Source organism: Cnephaeus nilssonii (genome assembly GCF_951640355.1).
Source record: "Cnephaeus nilssonii genome assembly, chromosome: 14".
Classification (NCBI taxonomy): Eukaryota; Metazoa; Chordata; class Mammalia; order Chiroptera; family Vespertilionidae; genus Cnephaeus; species Cnephaeus nilssonii.
The window spans coordinates 41,911,669-41,935,554 of NC_137085.1; the positions used below are offsets into that span (position 1 = coordinate 41,911,669).

The 23,886-nt window shown below is 39.3% G+C and overlaps 2 protein-coding genes across 3 annotated transcripts in view; one reads left to right on the forward strand and one right to left on the reverse strand.

Annotated features, from left to right (window-relative positions):
• The window catches only part of LOC307111323 (uncharacterized protein C9orf85 homolog), a 51,009-nt gene extending 33,119 nt beyond the window's left edge, over nt 1-17,890 (reverse strand). The window contains exon 1 of the mRNA XM_079791121.1: nt 17,597-17,890. Coding sequence (XP_079647247.1) covers nt 17,597-17,698 — 102 coding nt within the window. The 5' untranslated portion in view covers nt 17,699-17,890. The remainder of the gene's footprint in view (nt 1-17,596) is intronic.
• Nucleotides 17,891-18,154: 264 nt separating this feature from the next.
• ABHD17B (abhydrolase domain containing 17B, depalmitoylase) overlaps nt 18,155-23,886 on the forward strand; it is a 46,441-nt gene continuing 40,709 nt past the window's right edge. Inside the window, exon 1 of one of the 2 annotated variants that reach the window (XM_079789991.1) lies at nt 18,155-18,787. The gene's annotated coding sequence lies outside the window, so the exon portion shown is untranslated. The remainder of the gene's footprint in view (nt 18,788-23,886) is intronic. The other variant, XM_079789990.1, reaches the window with a different exon arrangement.

Here is a 23,886-nt window from a genome sequence, read left to right on the forward strand (position 1 = left end):
ATTCTAATAATTGAAACAATGCTTTGATAAACTAATCATAACTTTCAAAGGTATGGACAGCCCTGGCCGGTGTGATTCAGTTGGTTGGAGCATCATCCAGTGCACTGGAAGGTCGCAGGTTTGATTTCCAGTCAGGGCACATACCTAGGTTGCAGGTTCGACTAAGGCATTCACACATTGATGTTTCTCTCTCAATGAATGAATGAATGAATGAATGAATCCTATATAATAAAACCCTAATGTGCAAATCGGCCAAATGGAACGACCATCGTTATGACAGGTTGCCATGATGTGCACTGACCACAGGGGGCAGATGCTCAACGCAGGAGCTGCCCCATGGTGGTCAGTGTGATCCCATAGGGGGAGCAACGCCTGCCATTGCAGGCGGGCGGTAAGGAGTGAGGGATCCCAGACTGCTAGAGCCCCAGACTGCGAGAGGGATGTCCTGGATTACAAGAGGGCACAAGCTGGGCTGAGGGAGTCCCTGCTCCCCCATGCATGAATATCGTGCACCAGGCCTCTAGTATATATATAAAAACTGTGGGCAGTTGAAACAAAGAGTATTCTGGTATAAAGATTTTTAATTCTCCTCATTTTGTTCTATAAGGTACAATTCAAAAGATATATTATGAATGTTCAAGAATATTTTTATGGAAGGACCCACAATGAAATGCTTAAAACATATTATAAGTGGAATATGGAAGGAGTAATCTGACAAGGAAATTTTGCCTTTCAACAATTAAAACATGGGTACTTAGTATTTTAAGATAATGTGCCTTCAATTACTTTTGAACCATCTTCATTATTACCTATAGGACATTTTAACTTATTTATTTATTTTTAAAAATCCTTTTATTGATTTTAGAGAGAGAGGAAGGGAGAGTGAGAAAAACACTAATCGGCTGCCTCCTGCATGTCCCCTACTGGGGATCAAGCCCACAACCCAATCATGTGCCCATGACGGGGAATCCAACTGAAGACCTCTCTGTGCATGGGACAATGCTCAACCAACTTAGCCATACCAGCAGGCACTATATTTTTAGTAAATGAATAACTCAAGAACAACTTCCCTAAATGGACATAAACAGTTTTATCATCAGAGCAGTTCTATGGGAAGTAAGCCTTTTCTTCCCCAGAATTCTGCTGTAAATGATCAAAATGTTAATGGTTTTATCAAGGAATATTTTTTCTTACCTCAAAAAAGACTGACATTACAAAGTAGGATTGTAACCCCAACTCAATTTGATCCTTTTCAATAGCCTTTGCTAATACTTCTTCCTCTGTTTACCCCTTAAAAATATCCACTTCCCAATATTTTTATGTTTCGTAAATGATTTTTGGGTGGGGAATGGAAGAAGGGAGAGGGATAGAGATAATAGATCGATGAGAGAGAAACATCATCAATCAGCTGCCTCTGGCACACCCCCTACTGGGGATGGAGCCCGCAACCTGGGCATATGCCAACCAGGAATAGAACTGGTGACCTCCTGGTTCCTGGATCAGTGCTCAACCCCTGAGCCACACCAGCTGGGCCATTTCCTAATATGTATTTAATCATCAATTCACTTCACTCACTCACTCTTTGTCTCCGTCTCAGTACTCCTTTCTATTTAGACTACTTTTACTCTTGGTCAAATGAACCTGTAACTATAGCCTCAGTAATGAGCTCAATGAGGATTACATCCAAAACTATGTCCCCAGTCCTAACGTCTCTCTGGAAAGCATGTGGGATACCCATTTTCCCCCTAAAGAAAATCCTTGAAACATGCTCTAGGAACTTAGTGAGAACTTCAATAGCATAAAAAAATGACATAGAAACTACAACAAATAACCAGTTAGAAGTGAAGAATACAATAATTGAAATGAAGAATACACTAGAAGGAATCAACAGATTACATGAAGCAGAGGATCAAATCAATGATTTGGAAAACATGGTAGCAGAAAATACCCAATTAGAGCAGCATAAAAAAAAAAAGAATTTTTAAAAAATGAGGGAAGTCTAAGGGACTTTTGGAACAACATCAAGCATAACAGCATCTGCATCATAGGGGTACCAGAAGAAGACAGAAAGGGTTTGTACATCAACTGTAATTATAAAATAAAAATTAGTTTTCTGTTTAAAAATTAATATTCACAGTTCCTCACAACTACCTTGGGAGATAATATTATTCCTTTTTCACAGATGAAAAAACAAATCCAGACAGTTTTAATAATCTCCCTATGATTACATATTTACAAAGAAATACAACCAGGGCTCAAAACCATGCCCTCTGACTCCAAATTCCACTATTCTGCCCCACTATTCCATATTGCCTCAATTTTAGAAACGAATCTCAGTCTGATTTCTAGTTTCACCATTCAGAGCATCATTTCTTCAGGAAAATTAGACTATTTGCATGCTAATTTAAGAAACTTTTCCAAATTTTTATATCAAGAGACATCTCATACATGCCCCCAAATGTAACTTCCCCTAATTTCTTACTCTGTATTTCCCAAGTCCCTTAATTCAGACATGGTAGACACAGTATAGAAACCATCTGCTTTCTACTCTCACTTCCTCATGGTCAGTTTCTGGTCTTTATTCCTTTTCCTGGAATTTAAGCCAAACCTAAACACATGGGAAAGCTGAAAAGTTATTTCTTCTTTGCTCTTTCCTATGTTTTAAACCTGCCTTAGTTATAAGATCAAATGTCAGACCACAACCAAAAGACTTGTATGCATGCATATAAGCATAACCAATGGACAGAGACAGCAGGGGGGTGAGGGCATGTATGAGAGTGGGGGAGGGCAATGGGGAGATATGAACACATATGTAATACCTTAATCAATAAAAAAAAATTGGGAAAAAAAGTGTCAGACCAAATCTCAATTACCTAGGCAACCTAAAATTAGAAACATGCTCAGAAATCTGGGTAGCTTCTAGATCAGTAATTCCCAACTTTTGTTATTGCTTCCACTGTTCACATTCCCATGTTACTCTTATCAAATATAGAAAATAGTATATCTGAATTAACAGGAGAGTAATAAGTATTTTGGGGAAGGACAGGGAAGAGCGATCCTAATACATTCTCTCCCAACAGAGAATGCCTCTATCAAAACTAAGGGAGACAGAGGTAAATAATGTGTGTGCTTCAGTCTTCTCAAGTCAAGAGATCTCTACTATCCTTATCATTTAACTCCCTGCTTGGTTGTTTACAGTTTCTGGTCAATGTTCTTTTGCTTACTCATGTCCTTGAGTGATTTCACATACATGGGACATGTCTATACTTTGGCCAGGTGTCTAGACAAAAGCATGCATAGGAAAGATTTGTTTAAATGGTTTATTTAAAAAAACAGGTCTTTTTGGTTTTAATTATAAAACTAAAACAAACCAAATAATTTTTACACAAAATACTACTATCATAAATCTATAAACCACATGCCTAATCCTTTATAAAAATTCTCTCTGCTGCTATTCTTAGAACATTCCTGTGGCTAAGGGCAGGCATAATTATCTTCATTTTCCAGATGAGAAACCTGGGGCTCAGAGAATTAAGAGATTTGCTTGAGGTCACACAATTAATCAGGAGCAGCAGAGGCAGGACCCATAAAAAGATGCCTTTTAGTTTAGGGCATTCTATTAAAGTGACAAGTAGAAAGTGTTTCCCTACAGCTTTCAAGGTTTTCTAAACAGTAAAAGAAAAAACAGCTGAAATTTTTGCAGAGTACACATTTCAATTTGTACTGTGTTTTTAACTTAAATTCTGACACTGGTATACTGTTTTGCACAGAGGGCCAAAGCTGCTAGCTTGTTCCAAAGGAAACGTTGCAGTATTATCCAGTAGTTTTAAAAGCACAAGACAAAATTCCAAAGTTAGAAAAATTCACTTAGGAAAGAAAAATTATGTTTGCTAAGCAATGTTCTAAAAGAGGAGGATTTACTTTTTTATCATGTTCCGCACAGATTTTTCAATACAGAGACCTAAACAATATATGGTAACTAAGTGGTAAGCCACATATGCTAACTATGTACAATTCAACTGGAATGCAAAAAGCTCAGGCAGCAATTGTGTAGTGTCATGAGGCAACACACATGTTTTTATTAGCACTCATTAAAAGTTAGTCACATTGTGAGATCTTGTCCAACCAGAATGGTATGCCCCAAGTTATTGATCTTAAAAGAGACAAAAATACTGACTGGCCATTGTTTCACAATGTTAAACAAAAAAGAATAATAATATTAATTTCCTGCTAATAGCATATGAGGAATTTATGGATTTAACTCTTTCAAGCAGAATAACTGGTAATGTCCACTAACCAAATGATTTTACCCTTTATTTTTTTATTGAATCTATTGGGGTGATTTTACCTTTTAAAATAAATCTATATTCTAAGTCATTTGCTTGGGGCAGCCATATAGAATAATTACCATACTGAAGCTAGTTAACTTCTTCAAAGATAGTTGCCTTGTTTTGGTCGTATTAATATGTCATACAAATAACCTATGTATGCTGACAACTAATTCAGGAGGCCAGTCACATCAGGAAAAAATTAGGCTGTGCCATGATTCATTTAGTCTAAAGCTCAGTATTCACATGTGACTTCCTTAACTTCAGTTGACAGCATTTCCTCATTCTTCAAAGGAAAACAAAGATGTTTTTGATGACAAGAATACAAAGAGCTAAGGGATAAAATTAAGGTATATTTTGAATGACAAATGCAAGTCATGTATAACAAAATATTACTACATTTTATTTTTATAGTTTTTTTTTAAATATTATTTTGTCCTATAATGCTTCTCACTTTATTCTTACATCATCCCTGTGTGGAAGAAAGAAAGTGTTATTGTTATTTATTTTTATTCTAACTTGTAGAGTTGATATAACTTACCCATGGTTATAGAGAGAGTGAGTCAGTAGCCACACCAGGAGTCTGAAGAGTCTACTCCTGATGCTGCCCTGACCCCAAGCTTAGGGCTCCTTCCAACATGTCAAATTATACAATGTGTCATAGGTTAGACTTAAATACAGCACATAGCATGGCTATCTCTCTGCCGTCTATAGGAACAATCTGAAAAAGTATGAGTTAGCATGTACTCAGCACTATCCTAGGCATCTCAAGAATTCAAAAGATTTATGTGCTTTAGTTGGAGAGATGAAAGTAATTGTCATGAAGTAAAATTGGAGAGCAAGCAATATTTGCTGGAATTTAAATGGTGTTTAAAATAAGAGATTAACTGGCTGGCTTTTTCAAACGGGGCTTTCAGAAGTATTTGGATTGAAAGGGAGTCACCAGAGATCCAAGGCTGATTGGCAGCCTTACAGATTTAAAAACTGTCTTTTCATTCAGCCCCAATCCAATGGGACAAAGTGAGGGAGTCACGTATCTCTACTACTTACGGCAAATTTGCAAAGGTGTCTCAGAATGGGAAAGGCATTTTATGTTTTCAAAGACCATTGCTAAATCTTAAGCAAGCAGGTCCTCAAAAGGTTAAAGCCTAAAATGATACACAAGTTTAATTTAGAACATCAGCAACTCATCTTCCTTCATACATTTCTTGTACCTCTTCCAGTCACATATTAAAACTAGAAACTGGGTTCACCCACAGAAGCAGGAGAGATTATGTTCGCTATTCACACAGGCCACTGTGTTTCAGCCTTTCTTGAAATGTCTATAACTTGATAATGAACAGAGAACAAGATGACTTAGATAACCACTTCTACAGAGAGGAGAAATTCCATGTTTTTAATGTTAGATTGTATGAGTAGTATTGTATGTAATTCAACTTTTAACTTTACTAACTGAACTAAAACTACATTTCAAAGCTTTAATTCAGCTATTTTAAATCAAAAGCCTTTTTATATTATAAGGTCTTGATATAAGTACTAATTTGCTCACTGTTGCTTCTTTTTATTTTTATTTTTTTAAAATATATTTTCATTGATTTCAGAGAGGAAGGGAGAGGGAGGGAGAGAGAGATAGAAACATCAATGATGAGAGAGAATCATTGATCCGCTGCCTCCTGCACGCCCCACATTGGGGATCGAGCCCACAGCCCAGGCATGTGCCCTTGACCGGAATCAAACCTGGGACCCTGGAGTCCGCAGGCCGACGCTCTATCCTCTGAGCCAAATCGGCCAGGACTCACTGTTGCTTCTTGTATACTGCCCTTATCTCCCCAGCTAGACTATCAACAGCATGGAGGCTAGATCAAGGTCTTATTTTCATCTCAGTATTGCCTACCACAGATACCACTAGGAACTCAAAGACTTTAAAACTGACAATGACACTGATTTTTCTTCCCTATGGCTTCTCCAGCACCCAAACAAGACAGGATCTTTAGCTTGCTCTTATTTTTTGTGTGTGTTTTTTAATGCTCCAGCTTCACTTTTACTGTCTCATCTGATAACAAAAAACAAAAACAAAAACAAAAAAGAGCTTGCTTTTAGTTTCAATTTCCAGGTTTGGCTAAAATCTGGAACTGTGGGTATAGATTTTATATTCCAAAAAGTTTACCTCTTCTATTTGATAATTGGCATAAGACAACAGCATTACCTTTTACCACCATATTATCAGTGATTATTTAAAGTTAACTCAGATTTAACTAGGTTCTTCGTTCACCACTGTTTCTTCTACCACTTATCTCCTCATATTCGGGAGTATATCCCTAAATACAGGGATGGGCAAAAATAGGTTTACTGTTGTGAGTATGTGAAAGAGTTAATAAAGTTATTGTAATAATCAAAACTTGCATGTCTTTTTCCCTACCGTTGCCCACCCCTGTATTTTTTAAATAAACTTTTAGTAAGGATGATTCTTTTGCCCTATCAAGAACTCTAAATTAAAAGTACTTCCCTCACAGCACATTAAAGAACTTGCTCTATTTTTTACAAGTAGCAGATGAGAAGTCAGATATCTACAGCATGATAGTTGCTTTATGGCTAACCTCTTTTTTCCCTTTCTCTGAAAGTTGATAGGAATTTCTATCATTGGAGTTAAAAAATATCACCATATGTCTAATATCCTTCTATCTGAAAGCCTAAGATTTTCTTAAACTTTATGAAATTGGGCTTTTTTCTTCTTTACTTTTCATCATTTCTTCTGAACTCTCCTAGCTTTCTGGAATTTCCTAACTCAATCTTCCATATCTCAAATTTCACTTCATCATTTTTATAACTTTGGCCTTTTAGACCAATCCATTGGCTTGATCTTCCAAATTACTAATTCAGTCTATTCTTTTCCATCCTGCTATTCATCCTACTAAGATGTTTACTTTACATTTCTACAGCCACAGTTGCAGTTTTTAAGAAATGTCATAGATTTCTTTTTTTAAAAACAGCAGCCTATCCTTGTTTTATGGATATTGAAAGTTTTTTGAATTACTGATGGATACCAATTATACCTTTTAAAAGTTCTTTTCTTCATCTTATATTACCTCTGTTAAATGGGCGTAGGAGGTAGGGTTTCCAGTCAGTCTCACATCTCATGGTTTTGGTTTTCCTAAAAAGTGTAGTGCTTCTTAGTCTGCTAATATTTATAAATGAGAGCCTAGGTCTCATGGTAGCCACATGTGCCTATTTAAGTTGAAATAAACTAAATTAAAATTCAGTTCTTTAGTTTCATAAGCCATATTTCAAATACTCAGCTGGTACATATGGCTAGTGGCTACCATACTGGATAGAAATGATATGACATATTTCCATCATCATAGAAAATTACTCTGGATAGTACTGGTATAAAATAAGCCATATTCAATACAGAATGAATTACTAAAGCAGAATTGAGAATCACTACTGCTTTGGAAGTGAATTCAGATACTAATTATATAATCCTTATCTCTGGTTGAAAGGATAAAAAATAATAGTTTGATAGCTTTTGCTTTAGCAGGCATAGGAAGCATGTTGAACACTTCCATGTATAAAAGATTCCTTGTTGAGCTCTGAGACCAACAATGATCAGGGATATTGCTCTGCATTTGCCGTTCATGGCATTTCCCCACTTTAGAGAGCTGTTCTTCTGACTTTATCTTGAGGGCAACTGTTAGATAACCATTGGAGTGATACAGAGCTTGTTAAATCTGATTTTGGCATTTTAGAGTTTTACTGAAAAAATCTTAACTTCCAACAATCCTATCTAATAATAGAGTAACATGTAAATTACCATCATTCCGCTACGCCCATGACTGGGCGGCAGGAGGCTGGGGGGCGGGACTCGGGGTGGCCTATCCGACCATTGAGAGGCACGGATCCGCTGCCACTGAGGGGGGCTACCCTGCTGTTGAGAGGCGCAGGGGGCCGAGGGGGCCTGCCGCAGACACCCAGCTGATACCCTGCTCTCAACGGCAGGGTAGCCAGGTGTCCGCGGCAGCCCCCCTCAGCAGCCGTTGAGAGGTGCAGGGGGCGGGACTCCCGCCCCCTGCGCCTCTCAACAGCAGGGTGGCCCCCCCTCAGCGGCCGCGGACCATCAAAAGTGGGGGAGCTGGGTGCCTGTCTGCTCCCGCACCAGGCCTTTCAGAAGCCTCCGCCGAGCCGGAGGCTTCTGAAAGGCCTGGTGCACCAGTGGACAGGCACCCAGCTCCACCGCGAAAAGCGAAAGCGTGTAGGGGACCCTACACGTGCATGATTCAATCATGCACTGGGCCTCTAGTCTATATAATAAAAGCCTAAGCAACTGTTACGGCAGAACGACCAGAACGACCGGTCACTATGATGCGCACTGACCACCAGGGGGCAGATGCTCAATGCAGGAGCTGCCCCCTGGTGGTCAGTGAGCTCCCACAGGGGGAGCACCGCTGAGCCAGAAGCCGGGCTCAAGGCTGGTGAGCGCAGTGGCAGTGGCGGGAGCCTCTTCTGCTGCCTCCGTGGCAGCGCTAAGAAGCAGCGAGCCAAGCAGTAAGGAGCAGTGAGCAGGCAGGCGGTAAGGAGCAAGGGGTCCTGGACTGCAAGAGGGCGCAGGCCGGGCTGAGCCCCCCACCGCCCAGTACACAAATTTCATGCACTGGGCCTCTAGTATTGTATAACAGATTCTTAAGCTGTTTAGCTGCATTTATTTTTTAGCTGCATCCTATTTTATATCTTAAATTTACTTAATTTTCTTTTCTGATTTTTTCAGTTTTTTAATATTGCAGTTTTATTTTTTCTTCTGTCATTTCATTGAAATTTGGGGGAAAATGAAAGATAAGTACATTTTTAGTCAGCCATTTTGAATTAGAAGCCTTAGTAACATTGGACTTACTTTTCTTACTAGGTAGCTCAAAGAAGGCCTTAATAAAGGTGTCCCTAGAGAAGCCTTAAGATTAGAGTTAATTGCCTCTGTAAACCAGGGAGTTTTTAATTTAAATTTACTAGAGAATAGCTGACCTTGCAGTCATTATATGAGGGTCAAAGAACTGTCCATGGTTCAGTAATAAAGAGTTTAAATTAAAGCAACAGCATCACATGTGTAAAAGCAACAACAATATTTTAATATAGATGATAATAACTTATCCCACATTACTATTTTAACTTTATTAAAAACTAGATGTAAACCCACCAGTGTGGCTCAGTGGTTGAGCATCAACCCATGAACCAGAAGGTCACAGTTGGATACTGGTCAGAACACGTGCCCGAATTGCGGGCTTGATCCCCAGTAGGAGGCAGCAGATCGATGACTTTCTCTCATCATTGATGTTTCTATTTCTCCCTTTACCTTCCTCTCTGAAATCAATAAAAACATATTTTAAAAAAAACTAGATCTAGCATCATGTTCTATAAGCTTTCAAGTTTACAGGAAACACAAGAATCAAATTACTATAATGTCTTCTGATAAAGGCTAATGATGGAATATAGAACATTGACATATATAAGTATATACTATGATGTCAAACATATTACTCAAATTGATGACTTCAGTGACATGAGTAATTTCAAAACAAACAAGTCAGCCACCTGGTAATAGAAGGCTGAGATTTAGTAACATATAATTCTTCACAGAACAAAAAAGCATTTAAAATAATCCCTAGCTTAGTTTGGCATTTCATATCCATGATGTTGTAAATGGCCTACATCACCAAATGACCTTCAAAACCAGATCTGATTAATATAAAGTTACCACAGAATTCTGACTACTAACAGTATAAATTTACTGGAAATTATTATACATATATAGCTCCATCACCTACAAGAATACTTCCTTGTTAATGGTATATGTTTGAATTTGCATCTGCCAAAGCAAAAACAAAAAGGAAAACAAAACAAAAACCAAAAAAGAAAAATATATATAACTTAGTTCCAAAAATAAAACCCAATTTGAATAATTATATTAACTTTAGAATGTAAAGCCAACTATTCCAACTAGAAATAAACTTGATAAGATATCCAAGAAAATGTCTACCATAAAGTTCTAAAAAAATGTCACTCAACCTTATGAATAAGCAGATAAAGTGGAAAACAATTAAGACCAAGGTTGAAATAATCAGCTCCAAAGCTATGGGGAAATTCAAATTTACTCTTGATACTTTTAGAAGCCAAAAATCCTACAGGTACCAAATTAATCACTTTGGGGAATCAAATCATAACAATTTCTTTCAGCCAAAGAAGTATTACATGAAGCATTAGGATGCTTATCTACACCCACTAATACCATTTCTGAAGAGAGAAACAACAGGTCACCCGGGTACCTGTATCTCTCTCCTCTTTGCCCTCAAAAGCTGTGACTTTAAGGTTATTTTAAAATACTTCATATTCATCAAGACGATGGTTACATATGAGGAGGAGAGTGGCAGTGACTAGGAGAGGCCAGTGACAGTCTCTTGATCTAGGTATTGGTTACATGACTGTGTCCACTTTGTGAAAATTCACTGAACTCTTATTATGACTTTGGCACTTTTCTATGTTTATGTTATACCTCAACAAAACTTTATTAAATGAAAACATTTCATATTTATCTTTTTTCCACTTTTTGAAGTAGTTACTAGTCTAAGATTCCTGAATAAAGGATTTGTATCATTTCAGTGCTTGGGACCCAATAAAGGCAGGAGAATTAACATAGATCAGTAATCTATTGTACAATGGCAATAAGAACTACTTGATTTCCATTTCTTCATCCCACAGGACAGAACTGCTGCTGCAGGTGCATATTATACTCCATGAGTAGTTCAAAATTGCTTGGGTCCCTGTCCTCTAAGAGATAGATGATATTTGTGTATGTATATGTGAGAGAAAAAAGCCAAGACACATAAACTAGAAACTATTATCACATGTACCATATGTGCGGGGAGGGCAATAAATGCCATTGGGAAGGAGAGACATTCCAACAGGATTCATCAGGTAATCACTACCTGAGGGAGTAGCATGTGAGCATGATGAACATCTTAGGATGAAGGAATGGGCTAGCATTTATAGAATACTTAATACCAGGTACTATGTAAGCATTTTCATAAACCTTATTAAACTCTCACAATACAGCTAAACCCACTGAGACCCTGACAAGTTAAGGAACTTGTTGAAGATCATACAGCCAATATATAACAGAGAATTTGACCTAAATCTTTTTATTCCAAGATCAGTTTCTTTGTACCACGCCATGCTGCCACTGTTTTAAACAAGAGCTTGTTACCTTTAGCCAAAAATCCAAAAAACATCTGAAATCTGACAAGTGGCAAGGAATTTTCCTAGCCAATGTATACACTTTAAAATATTTTTACTCTTTAAAGTAACCTGACCAAAACCAAAATAAAACACACTACATCTACTTAGAGAAAAGACCGATGTGAGAGAGAAACATTGATTAGTAGCCTGGTAACCTCTTGCGTGCACCTCAACTAAGGATTGAACTTGCAACTTGGGTAAATGCCCTGACTGGGAACTGAACCACCACCTGCTGGTGTACCGGATGACGCTCCAACCAACTGAGCCACACTAGCCAGGGCTTAAGATCAATCCATTTGGCAAAAAAGGACTTAGTCAACTACACTCTTCTAACCAGTACATAAGCGAGGCTTCCAGTCTATGTTTTTGTAATCATATGACATAATATGTTCATTTTGAAAATAAGCATAAATACCTATTTATAATCTTGTTTTAGAAAAGAGCCTTCACTGACTCTTAGCCTTTTTGGCCTCTCTTTTAAGGTGACCTTTATTCATTCAAACATTACTGAGGAGACTTTAGTGTGTCACAAAATCTTCCCTCAAAAATAAATAAACGAAAAGTCTTGTTTACAAAAGATTCCCCAGTGCAACAACAATTTTACCTGATCCTTTTCACAACCTACAAACTTACCAGCACTCAGTCTTCTTTCTGCCTTATTCATCTGATCCCATTCAACTTTTCCTTGACCCTTTCAACCCCAAGATGTACTATCTCTTTGAGGATAATACTATATTAATTATTCCCTCTCTCCTTTTATTCCTGAATTATTGTGGTACTCCCGTGTACTATCTTCATCACAGCATTTAAAACACTGTTATAATTATTTATTTACTTTATTCAATCACCAACCCCTGATCTAGGTTTTGAGAATGTGAAGAAAATCTTTGGCCTCACAAAAGTCATATTCTACGAGTGGGCTATAAATAAGACAAACAATATGCCAAAAAGTGATGAGGTTATGAAAATAAAAATAAAGTAAAAACTCATAGTTTTGATAAATTGAAACAGGATGCAAGAAAAGGCCAAGAATCAAGGGTGATTCCTAAATTTATTTGAGAAACTGAGTAAATGGTGGAATTGTTTACAGAATTGGAGAATATTAGAGGAAGAAAGGTTTGAAAGAGAAAAATGAAGAGTTCTTTTTTTTCCATGTAAAGAAGACTTTTTGATATTTAAGAATAGAGGTCAAGTAGGTAGTTAAACAAACCTGCAGTTCAGGAGCAAGGTTAGCCTCAAAGGTATTTAAAACAATGAATGAAGAAATTATTTCAGGAGACTGAGAGGCAAATGCTACTGAGCAATTGAGTGAGATGAGGGCTGAGCATTATTAATCAGGGATTTGGAAACAGATCAATAACCTTGACAAGAGTGGTTCTGGTGAAATGATGGATACAAAACTATTTGGATAGGGATAGAAACAATGAGAAATAAAGACGTAGAGAACAAGCTTTTCTATTAAAAAAAAAAAAAAGAAAATAGGATGGAGCTTTAAAATAACATGGATTCCATCTGAATCCATTAGTGATGGAAAGACTGATGATGCAAGAGAACATGAACAACAAATAAGAAGCCTTAAGCCTTTAAGTCATTTAGGGAAACAGGTCTAGGATCAAGTGGAAAAACAGGCCTTTCAGCCTCTGTAACAGAAAGGCAACACATATGGGTAGTTTGGTAGATGTGATGATGGGATAGCAAAAAGCCGGATCTAAGGTTAGGATTCCGTCAGGCAAGTACCACAGAGGGAAAGAAGATAAGGGAGCTGAGATATATGCAAAAAAGCAATTGTATTCATGAAGCATGGACTCCAAGCTAGAAAAGGAAGGGGGAAAGGACATAAGTGAGTACAGTGAAAAGTGGAGGAGGAGCCAATGGAGTAAAAAGAATTATTTTGAGGAATAAGGAAACCAGGTAAGCAGATAGTAGCCAGTGTTTACAAAAAATAAAACAAAAAACAAAACAAACAAACAAAAAAACCATTGTAAGTGGAGCAATTATATGCATAAGAGAGTTTAAGGTTTAACTATGGGAGGAGATTCCCAATATTGGGGGGAGGGTGGGTCTAAAAGCTGAAGGATCAAATGTTGGATTATCCATGGGAATATCCTAAATATGATGACAGGAATTATGGAAAAGCAGTGAGCCAGGTACAAATGAGGAGGTATAACTAGAAGGTAAGGACAGATTGGGAGGGGATAACAATCTGATGGTATGTATGTATTTCAGAAGAGCTGGGGTTTTGAGTGAGGAAGAAATGGACTGAAGCAGCAAATGGGAGAAAGGGTTCTAACTAGAGGGTTGAACAAACATCGTTACTTAAGGACTATAAGGAACAGTAAGGTAGGGCAAGAAAGTGAACGAAATTTTATTTTCAACACTCTGTCTCTATTTGATGCTAATAAAGTATCAACTCCAGGAGGCAAATTGGAAGGGTTAGGGCAGGTGGCATTGAAAGTTTGGAAGATTGTATGAAGTTGGATATACACAAAGATAAATGAGAATAAAATTTCCCAGCAGTAATGCCAACCTGGTAATTTTGAATACAAAAACAAGTAAGCAAACACCTTGTATAAGCTTCATGAGATCAGATCAGTAGCTTTCCAATAATTTCCCTTTGTGCTTAAGTTAGCAACTAAGAAATTCTAATGATAATTACCTTCAGATAGAAGGCCTTGCATGACTAAATAAAAAGTGTACCTGAAGAGGAATTGTGCTGGGAAAGGATACTTTCACTTTTATACTTTATTCATTTCTCTATTATTTCAAATATTCTTCAACAAATATGCATTTCTTTTTTTTATAATATACTAGAGGCCCAGTGCATGAAAATTTGTGCACTGGGAGGGAGGGGGGTCCCTCAGCCCAACCCGCCCCCTCTCACAGTCTGGGAGCCCTCAGGGGATGTCCTACTGATGGCTTAGGCCCGCTCCCTCTGGCCTCCCTCTGCAGGAGGTGACTGGACTGATCAGGGGAAGGCGCCGCCCCCATCACACCGCTGTTGCTGCCACTGCCGGCCACCGCAGCCGCCAAGGTGTTTTCATCAACATGGAGTCCAGTCCCTTCACCACAAAAAATGACAAACTTTCTTTAGGCATTTTCAAGATGTCTCTTTCATAGGATATGACATTTCTTTTTTCCTTCCTCCCCTCCCTTCCTCCCTTCCTTCTTTCCTTCCTTCCTCCCTTCCTTCTTTCCTTCCTTCCTTCCTTCCTTTCCTCACCTGAGGATATGTTTCCATTGATTTTTAGAGAGCGTGGAAGAGAGAGGGAAAGACAGAGAGAAACATCAATGTGAGAGGGACACTTCGATTGGTTGCCTCCTGCATGACAGCACTACCAGCCAATGGCAAGAGACTTCTTTTAAATAATCCCAGTCAAGGGGAAATTTAAAAATCCTTTGCATGCTCCTCATTATTAGACAACTCCCTTACACTAAGCTAAAACCTACCTCTGTTAGTTTGACCCGTTGGTCTAATTTGCTTACACAGAATGCCACAGAAGAGTTTCTCTACTCTTCTAGAAAATATTCAAGTATACGAAGACAGCTATCAGTCTGTCCTTTTGGGAATGGGTGCTTTACCTATATAAATTTCCCAATAAAACATCTGTCATTATCCATCTTCTAATTTCAGTCAATTCCTGACAAACTGCTTAGCAGAGAAGGAAAAGGGGAACTAATGTAGATCTCCTAAAAAAACAGTGAGGCACAAGTAATCAATTGTAACTATAATCCTTTAAGGAGAGTTACAGATGATCATGTAGTTATTACTCTTTCTTTGTTAGATGTCACTGAATCCAATAGCTTTCTGAAATAAAGCATACAAATGAAGACAGGGTCAGATGCTTCTGACAAAATTTTGGCTTTAGATCGCGGCATCTAACTGGCTCAAGAATTTGCTATAAATGCAGCCAATTATTAGTCCTCCATTAGACAGATGAACAATCAACCTAATGATCTTGCCTCAGTAAAATATTTCTTGCTGTTTTTGCCAGTATCTCCAATAACAAAACACCTGGTGTTTCTACCAATGGACAAATGAGGCTTCCTCACAGTAAAAAAAAAAAAATGTTTTTAATCAATATTTTCATTGATTTTTAGAGAGGGAGTAAGAGGGAGAGAAACATCAACAGATTGCCTCCTGCATGCCTCCTGCACACCCGCTACTGGGATTGAACCAGAAACCTGGGCATGTGCCCTAACCAGGAATCAAACCAGCAACCTTTTGGTGCATAGGTAGACACCCAATAAACTGAGCCACACAAGCCAGGGCACTTCCTCACAATTTAAAAGAAGCAAAGGAATGAATAATAAAAATGATAAACAAAAATAAAACTTAGTGATTAATCTTGAGGCTCATGAAAAGGTTTAAGACCATAATGCCACAGCTGGTAGATAACACCAAGAAAACGGACAATGAGAAGTATAAGAAGTCTACAAAGAACTGATAGCATAAGAAGTACAAGTTCAAGAAGTCTTGTACTTATAAGAACAAGAAGCACAGTATGGTACACTGTGGCTAAATGCTTATTAAAACTGCATTATCATCTGATGAAAAACAATCAGAATTGCTTGTGCCAAAACTTACAGTAAGAATACAAGACCAGACAGTCACTTATTAGGAATAACACAGCCTTTTATTTAGGTTTACCCAATGATAAGACACACACTTGAGAAAATCTTCCCAAATGTTGCTTCAGCTTTTTTTTTTTTTTTTCTGAATCTGAACCTAAGGAAAAGAAGAGGTCCCTTGAGCGCCTAATTGAAAATATCCCTCTTTATTCTTCTTTACTGAACTGTCTTCCCCCTCATCAGTATGCATTATAATTCATAACTATATATCTTTGTGCTTGCTTATTGTCCAATGACCCAGGAAACTATAAGCAAAATCAACTATAAGCAAAATCAACTCTTTTTAACATTGTATGCACTGAAGCACAGGGCCTTGTACATGGAATGTACTCATTAAATATTTGTAGTTAGTGAAGACAGAAAGAGAAAAAGAAAAGGGGACCCCAAGTTACTATAATCAGTTTGCTTCCAACATTAATTTCAATGTTGAGAAATTAATCACTTGTTGGACACTTATTACGATCTAGACCTTTTATATACATCATTTAATTTAGCCTCACAACAATCCTGCCAGGTTTCTCGTTTGAAACTAAAGTAAGGCTCAGAGAAACTAAATATTAAAATAATTTACTTAAGCTGCACAACTAGGAAATCTGAATTCCAGATTATGTGAATATCAGGTTTATCCGATGTGAAGGTGGCCCCCAAGATGCCCTTGTCTCCAATTATCTCCTCTCCATACAGCTGTGGAGAAGTTGGAGGGGGAGACACCTACAGCAAATTAGTAGCTTTATAAAACCCAAGACCTGTGGCTATGTAGACAGTCTTAATTTTCTTTCAGGTTGCAGAAATCCTGCTAAAGAAGTAAATGAGTTATAAAAAAGCAAAACAAGCATTTTCACATTAATCAAACAATTCGATCCTCAACATACCTTTACAAGAGACCCATTACGTGAGTGAAAGCACTGGGCCTACGAAAGTTTAATCCTTCACATTCCCCCTACAAACATATGGACGTGGGGTTTTCCAAAAACAAACAGTTGCTGCACAAAGTTGGCACAAAATTTTAGAGACACTCGTGCCACAGAATCCTCCTTTTCCTACTGTAAATTATGGGATCCAGATGGGAGCGTTCAACAACTCAATTTACCCATTTGCATTTGAAGTTTGACGAGGGACCCATTCACTCTTGGTGCAATTAGTTTAAGGGGTTGACTGCCAAATACATTCAGGAGGAGACAACACATCCAGGTCAAAGAAAGGGTGTGGGAATATCATCTCAGAAAGGGTTGCGCGGCAGCCAAAACTAACTCTGGGCTGCGGTCCACACTCGCCCTCGCCAGCTCCTCTCATTTCCTCTTTCCCCTCCACTGAACCATTCCTTCCTGGAGTCAGATTTAACGCTACAGGCAGGTTCCTACCTTGGTCTGAACCGTCTTATCAAACTTGTCATTTTTGAAGCTAAACGTATTTTGATGTCTCTGAGGCCTGGAACGGGTCACGTTCCCTCTCTGGGAGCTCATCGCCGAAATCACAATCACCAAACGCTGGGGAACTAGGAAGATTCAAGAAGCCAGAAACTACCTCCTGGAGAAGACGCCTGTCACTGACCCGGAAGAAACTGATCTAGCTTCCTCGCCCCGCCCCCCGCCAGTCCACGTGACGCCGCGCGGAGGTCAAAGGACATCCTCCGTCCCTCAGCTGCTTGAAGGCTCTTCCTCGAGGCCAAGACTCGATCCCTCCGCTCTCCGGCACTCAAAACTCCGCAGACAAATCCCGCTTTCTTCGAAGCGAGAATTCCCCCATTGGTCCGATCGTGGATGTCCATCAAGGCGAAGGGGCGGGGAAGCTTCACTTCCATTGGCCCTTCTTTTCCGCAGTCCCCGCCTCCTGCCGACCTCAGCTCAGCCTCTCCTGGCGCCCGACTCCACTGGACGGCTTGTGATTGGTGGAAATCGGGTTAAACTGGACTGCGTCCCGCCCCCTGCCTGCTCGGAGGCTGGAGCCCGGGTCAGTTTTGGCATCTCCCTCCAGTCAGTGACCAAGTCCTGGCTTAGCGAGACTTCTGCTGGTCCCCCCCTCGGTTCCCCTCCAGCCTCCCTCCCGCCACGAGGGCGAGCCCAGCGACTGGCAGGCAGAACCGGAGCCAGAAGGGAGGGTTAAAGAGAAGAAACACCTGGCTGGGTCTGGGTGGTGTCTGCAGTGCCATAAAGGGCGGTGGTGGCGGCGGCGGCGGCGGCAGCAGCTGCGATCACGGCTGCTCGGGACCTGAGGGCCGACCGAGAGCCACCGGCGGCGGCGGCAGCTCCAGCGCCTCGCGCCGGGGCCGTTAGTCAGCAGAACGCGAGCCCGTGTGGAGGAGCAGGGCCGGCGCGAGGAGGCGAGGAGGGAGCGCGAGTGGGCCCTCTCGGGCGCTGCCGCCTTTCTTCGTCCCGTCGCCGGCACAGCAGCCCTCGTCCCTTCTGCTCGGCCGGTCCCGCCCGCAGGCCGGGGGAGTCCGGCGGCGGCGGCGGCGGCGTCGCGGAGCGCGCCCCGAGGAGGACAGCGCGTCGGCAGAGGTTCTCTCCCAGCCCTTTGAGCCCGACACCTTGACTGCGGCCCCTCCGGTGCAGGTGCGTGAGGCGGCGGTGGGGGGGGCGGGGGGCCTGGGCCGCTGCGGCCGGGCGTGGGGAGGGGGCGCTAGGCCCGGAGCCGCAGCGCGGGCGGGTCGAGGCGAGCCGGGGCCCGGCAGGGGGAGGGGAGCGAGATGCGTCTTTGTTGTTGGGAGACCGGGATCCCACTGAGCGCGGGGAGAGGCGGGGGGAGCCCCTCCCGAATTTGGAGAGGGTCCTCCAGGGGGGTCGGGAAAGGGAGAGGTAGAGGAGGGACCGTGGGGTGGGCGAGGCGGCGGGAATCGGGGGGCCTGGGAGAGACCGGCCGGCGGGTGGGAGAGGTCTTACTTAGGTCCTCCTTGCCGAGAAGGTCTCCCTTTCACTTCCTTCGCTTTTCGAACCGGCGACGGGGAGAGGCGGTCAGGTTCACGGTGAGATTCGCGGTGCCTGAACGCTTCCTCCCGAATTGCCCGCGTGTGTCAGCCTCGAGGTGAGATCGAATCTGCCGGGTCCTCAGTGATTTGCGAACTCCGGTCGGGCCGGAGGGTTCCTTTTCTCTGGAGGGGTCAACCTATTCTCCAACTCTAGGGTAGAGTGGAGAGGAATTTTGAACCGGAAAATTGGAGTTTTATGTTTGGGTGTTTTGTTGTGTGTTTTTTTTTTTAACCCTGAAACGAAAGTTCTTTCCAGTTAGGTTGTATTGTTGTGAGGGGCTTTTGTAAAGAGAATGTAACCCAGCTTCTTGTTTAAAACAAAAATCTTCATGATGATCTGTGGCGAAATGCCTGGCCATGCCAGAGCATAATTTGTCTTCAACGATGCTTTGTTGTAAGTCGCTGTGAGGTGGATTTGGTAAGCAAAGGGATGAATTAACGGAATACAGAGAGGAGGATGTTTAGATTTTGGGTGTTTATGGAAAGATATTACTGTTCAATACTTGATCCACAAGATGAGTCATTGATTTGTGTAGGCTCCAATTAATAAAATGAATGTTGGATATCTACTGCCAGCATTTGAAACTACCTAGTTGGGTCTGAGTAAAAGCCAGGTACCTGTTGTAAGAGTATTCATCTGTTTGCTAGTACATTAACAGGAAGACTTAAAAGAAAATGAACTCTTCTCCATAAAGAGTTTGTCTCTTTATGTATGTATAGCATAAACTCACTTGGGTGATCTGTCTAATATCTAATAATTACCAGTGTTTTTGATAGTTATCATAATTGCAGTGTTCTAATTGGGTACTGCCAACTCTTTGCTTGTTGGTAAATTTCTGTTTTTGGAGCAGGGGTAGTGGGTTACTTGAACAGTGGAGATAGCCACGTTTCCACTAATAAAAAATATAAAATCCCTGTTGTGTAATAATCGCTATGTTTTTTTTTTGAGATCCAGGGGTAAATGAATAGCATCCTCATCCATATTTTGACACCTCTTTTGTCTTACCATAGTATTAACAAGGTTAATTGGCGAGGATGGGATTAGATTTTTACCAGGCAAGGCAGTTTTAATTTTGTCCCTCACTGTATGGTACTGGAGGTAAGTGGATTGTTTTCTTGAGTATTTTTGCCCATTTTGAAATGTGTGTGAAATGACATCTGACAAAGAATTTTCTGTATCCCTGTGACAAAATAATGTTTTGGTTGCTTAATGGACACAGAAGAACTAGGCAATTAGTGTCTGTTCCAAGTTCTGTCACTGAATTGGTCTACAGGCCAGCTATCCCACATCTGAGTCAGTTTCTTCATTTGTAATATAGGGCTAATAAAATGTGCCACCTGCTCACTTTATAGTAAGGGCAATAAGAACCAACAGTTACTCTGGTATGTGACATAGATTGTTTCAGTTAAATAAGAGTACTTTTTAGTGCAGTTCTCTTATTTGTTTTGATGTCATGAATTTTCAATTTCTTGGTGAAGAATTAGCATAAAGTAGTTATAATAGGGAGAATGCCTATCTATATGCATTTAGGAATTTATACTAGTAGACACAAGTTTCTTCCATGTTAAGATTGGTTATATCTTTAGAATCAGTGATGACAAGAAAAGAGAGTGACAAATTAACTTGGTTGATTTATTGACTGATAGATTTTATTTGTAATATATCCAAAGATTTGCTCTTACTGCTCTAAAATTATGCCTGCCTTCCCTACCCTGTTAAAAATGTTTCACATACATTGCTCTACATGCCTCTCAACCAGCTTTGTGAGTTAGAGGGGAAAAGTGATGTCATGTACAGGTGGAATAAAGCCCAGAGTACTTAATTATTCAAATTGCCTAAAGCTACACAATTTGTAAGATGCAGAATTGAGACTTGAAGCTGAGTTTTCTGACATCTATTCCTAAATCCTTTCCTCGGGAGCAAGTGTGTTTCAAACACTTGACTGGGCCCAACAGATTTTGCCAATTCAGGTGAAATGACAAATAATATAGCAATATTAAGTATTGGCAACACACAATATAACGAATATCCATGCATCCATTACCAATTTAAAGAAATAAAACTACAAAACAAAATGAAGCTTTCTCATAGCACTTTACATACCCCTCTATACCCTTTTCCTCATTCCTCACCACTGCCCAAAATTGATACGCATCCATCCTCTCCATGTTTATACTTTACTTCCTACCTTTACATCCATGAACATTATATAATTTTTCTTTGTTTTAAGACTATTTAAATATGAAGATTTTATCTGTAGCTTTCTTCACTCAATTTGCTAAAATTTATTTGTGTTTAGTCAGGTAGTTCTAGTTTCTTTATTTTTCTGCAATATGGTATGTGTTCCATTATGTGACTATACCAAGTTTTTGTTGTTTATTTTAGTTTTTCCACTTGTTTGCTTATTAAACAGTCTTGTGGGGAATATTCTTTTATATGTTTACTTAGGGCAGTGGTTCTTGACCCTATATCTCATTTTTATAGACATGTTTTGCAACTTTCCCAATACTGTCCTAAAAAGAAATTGATAATAATAAACTTACATTCATATTTTAAGGAAAGTAATGCCCTTACTAAAATATAAAAAGTAACTTATAACAAAGTAATACATTTTGTTCTGTGATTGCTGGGGCTCAACCACACTAAATCTTTCTACCAAGTGTGATAGTAGACCAGTACCATCAGAATTCTGGGAGCTTGTTAGAAATCAGAAGTTCAGGCCCTACTCTACCAACTCAGATGCTGAATTTGAACAAGATTCCCAGGTGATTTGTGTGCACATTAAAGTATAAGAAGCACTCCTAGAAGAAATGTAGTTGTCAGCTACTTTGCACCAATGGGTAGTATCGCCATGAATAAATAGGACAGCTACTAATGCAGATTAAAACAGGTGTTGAATTGGCCATTCAAACACCAGTGGTGGTACTAATGATGAAAAATAAGTTTCTGAAATAACAAACTATTTTCAGTAAAGTTTGAACAAAAATAGAAGTGCAGTCTTACCTCTTTAAATAGTGGTTGCATTCTTTATAATCTACATCTATATTAAAACAAAACTATATTTTGTGTTAAGTCCTGTTTATAAATATCTGACCTTAGTGTCCAGCAGAATGTTCCAGAGATATAGGATGTGGAGCAGCATTATCTCCACGCACCAAGAATGCTTGGCACCACGGCATCTGTTCAGTAGTGCCCCACCATTCATTATAACAACTAAAAGCCAACATTGAGCAAGATTGCCCTGGGATACAAATCTAGTAGTAGATTCTAGAACACCGGGTAGATGCTACTTCTTCAACTTTAAACTACCAGTTTTCTCTCCAAAGTGTTTGTTTCCATAATGGATGAGAAAGTCTATTTTCCCACCTTCCAAGTACTTTAGATTTCTTAAGTTTCTTCATTCTGAGTATGAAATAGTACCTCATTGTAGTTTTCATTTGCATCTCCCCAATTAGATGACCTGTAATTGAGAACTCTTTTATTAGCCATTCACGTTCCTTTTCTATACATTACTTACTTGTGTTTTTTTTTTTTATGAGATTGCTCATTTTAAATGATTTGTAAATGCTTTTTATATACTCTGGTAAAAATACTTGGTAGACTTTAAAATATCTGTCTAGTTTTTAGCATGCCTTTTCACTTTAAATATATTGTTAATGTTAATGTCAAGTTTATTCTTTTATGATTGTGCTTTTTCTCTTTAAACGTTTTCTTTATCCTGAGGTTATGGGTTCTGTTATAGCTTATTTTAAAAATTTTACTTTTTCACATTTAGATCTTAAATTTACATAGAACTATTTTTATGTAATGATGTATTTATGAATCTAAATTCGCTTAATAAAAATGACTAACCTTTAGCCCAGCAGGTGTGGCGCAGTGGTTGAGCATTGACCTATGAACCAGGAGGTCATGATTAGATTCCTGGTCAGGGCACATGCCCTGGTTTAGGGCTCGGTTCCTGGTAAAGGATGTGCAGGAGGCAGCCAATTAATGTTTCTCTCTCATCGATGTTTCTATCTCTGTCATTCCAACTTTTCTTTTTAATTTAACTGGTATTTGAAATCTGTAAGGTTTGAGAACCACTGCTTCAAAGTACTCTGATTCCTGTGTTTCATCTATGACTCACATTCAGTCTCTAAAACATCATAGAAAGTGAGCAGGCACTCTTAAGTACTGATCTATCATTTGTATCCTCCACATTCCACAGTTTATTTTACATGTCTTTTCATCACTTTTTTATTCTGGCTAGAATTTTTTTAAATGATTCTTATGACCCTACTTTTTTAAACATAATTTTAGAGTAAATATAAATAATATTTTAATGTTAATTTGGCTCAGATATAGGCCCTGATTTCCCCCCCAAGAATTTAAAGCAAGGATGGTTAACAAGTTCTTGCATACAGGTAAAGATGAAAAGTGGAAAGGAAATAATGGGCCAGACTACTGTGAATTGATCACTATTCTAGGTTTGGGAAGATAGATATATAAACAAAAGAAGCAAAGGTCCCTAACTTCCTAGAACTTATTACCTAGCAGAGGACCACAGGGAATATGCACAATAAATAAAATAATATATATTAGATTAAAATATATATGTTAGAAAGTGATAAACACTTCTAAAGAAAAAGAAGAGAAGGGTACAGGGAATTATTAAATAGGATGATTAGGGTAGGTCTCATTGAGAA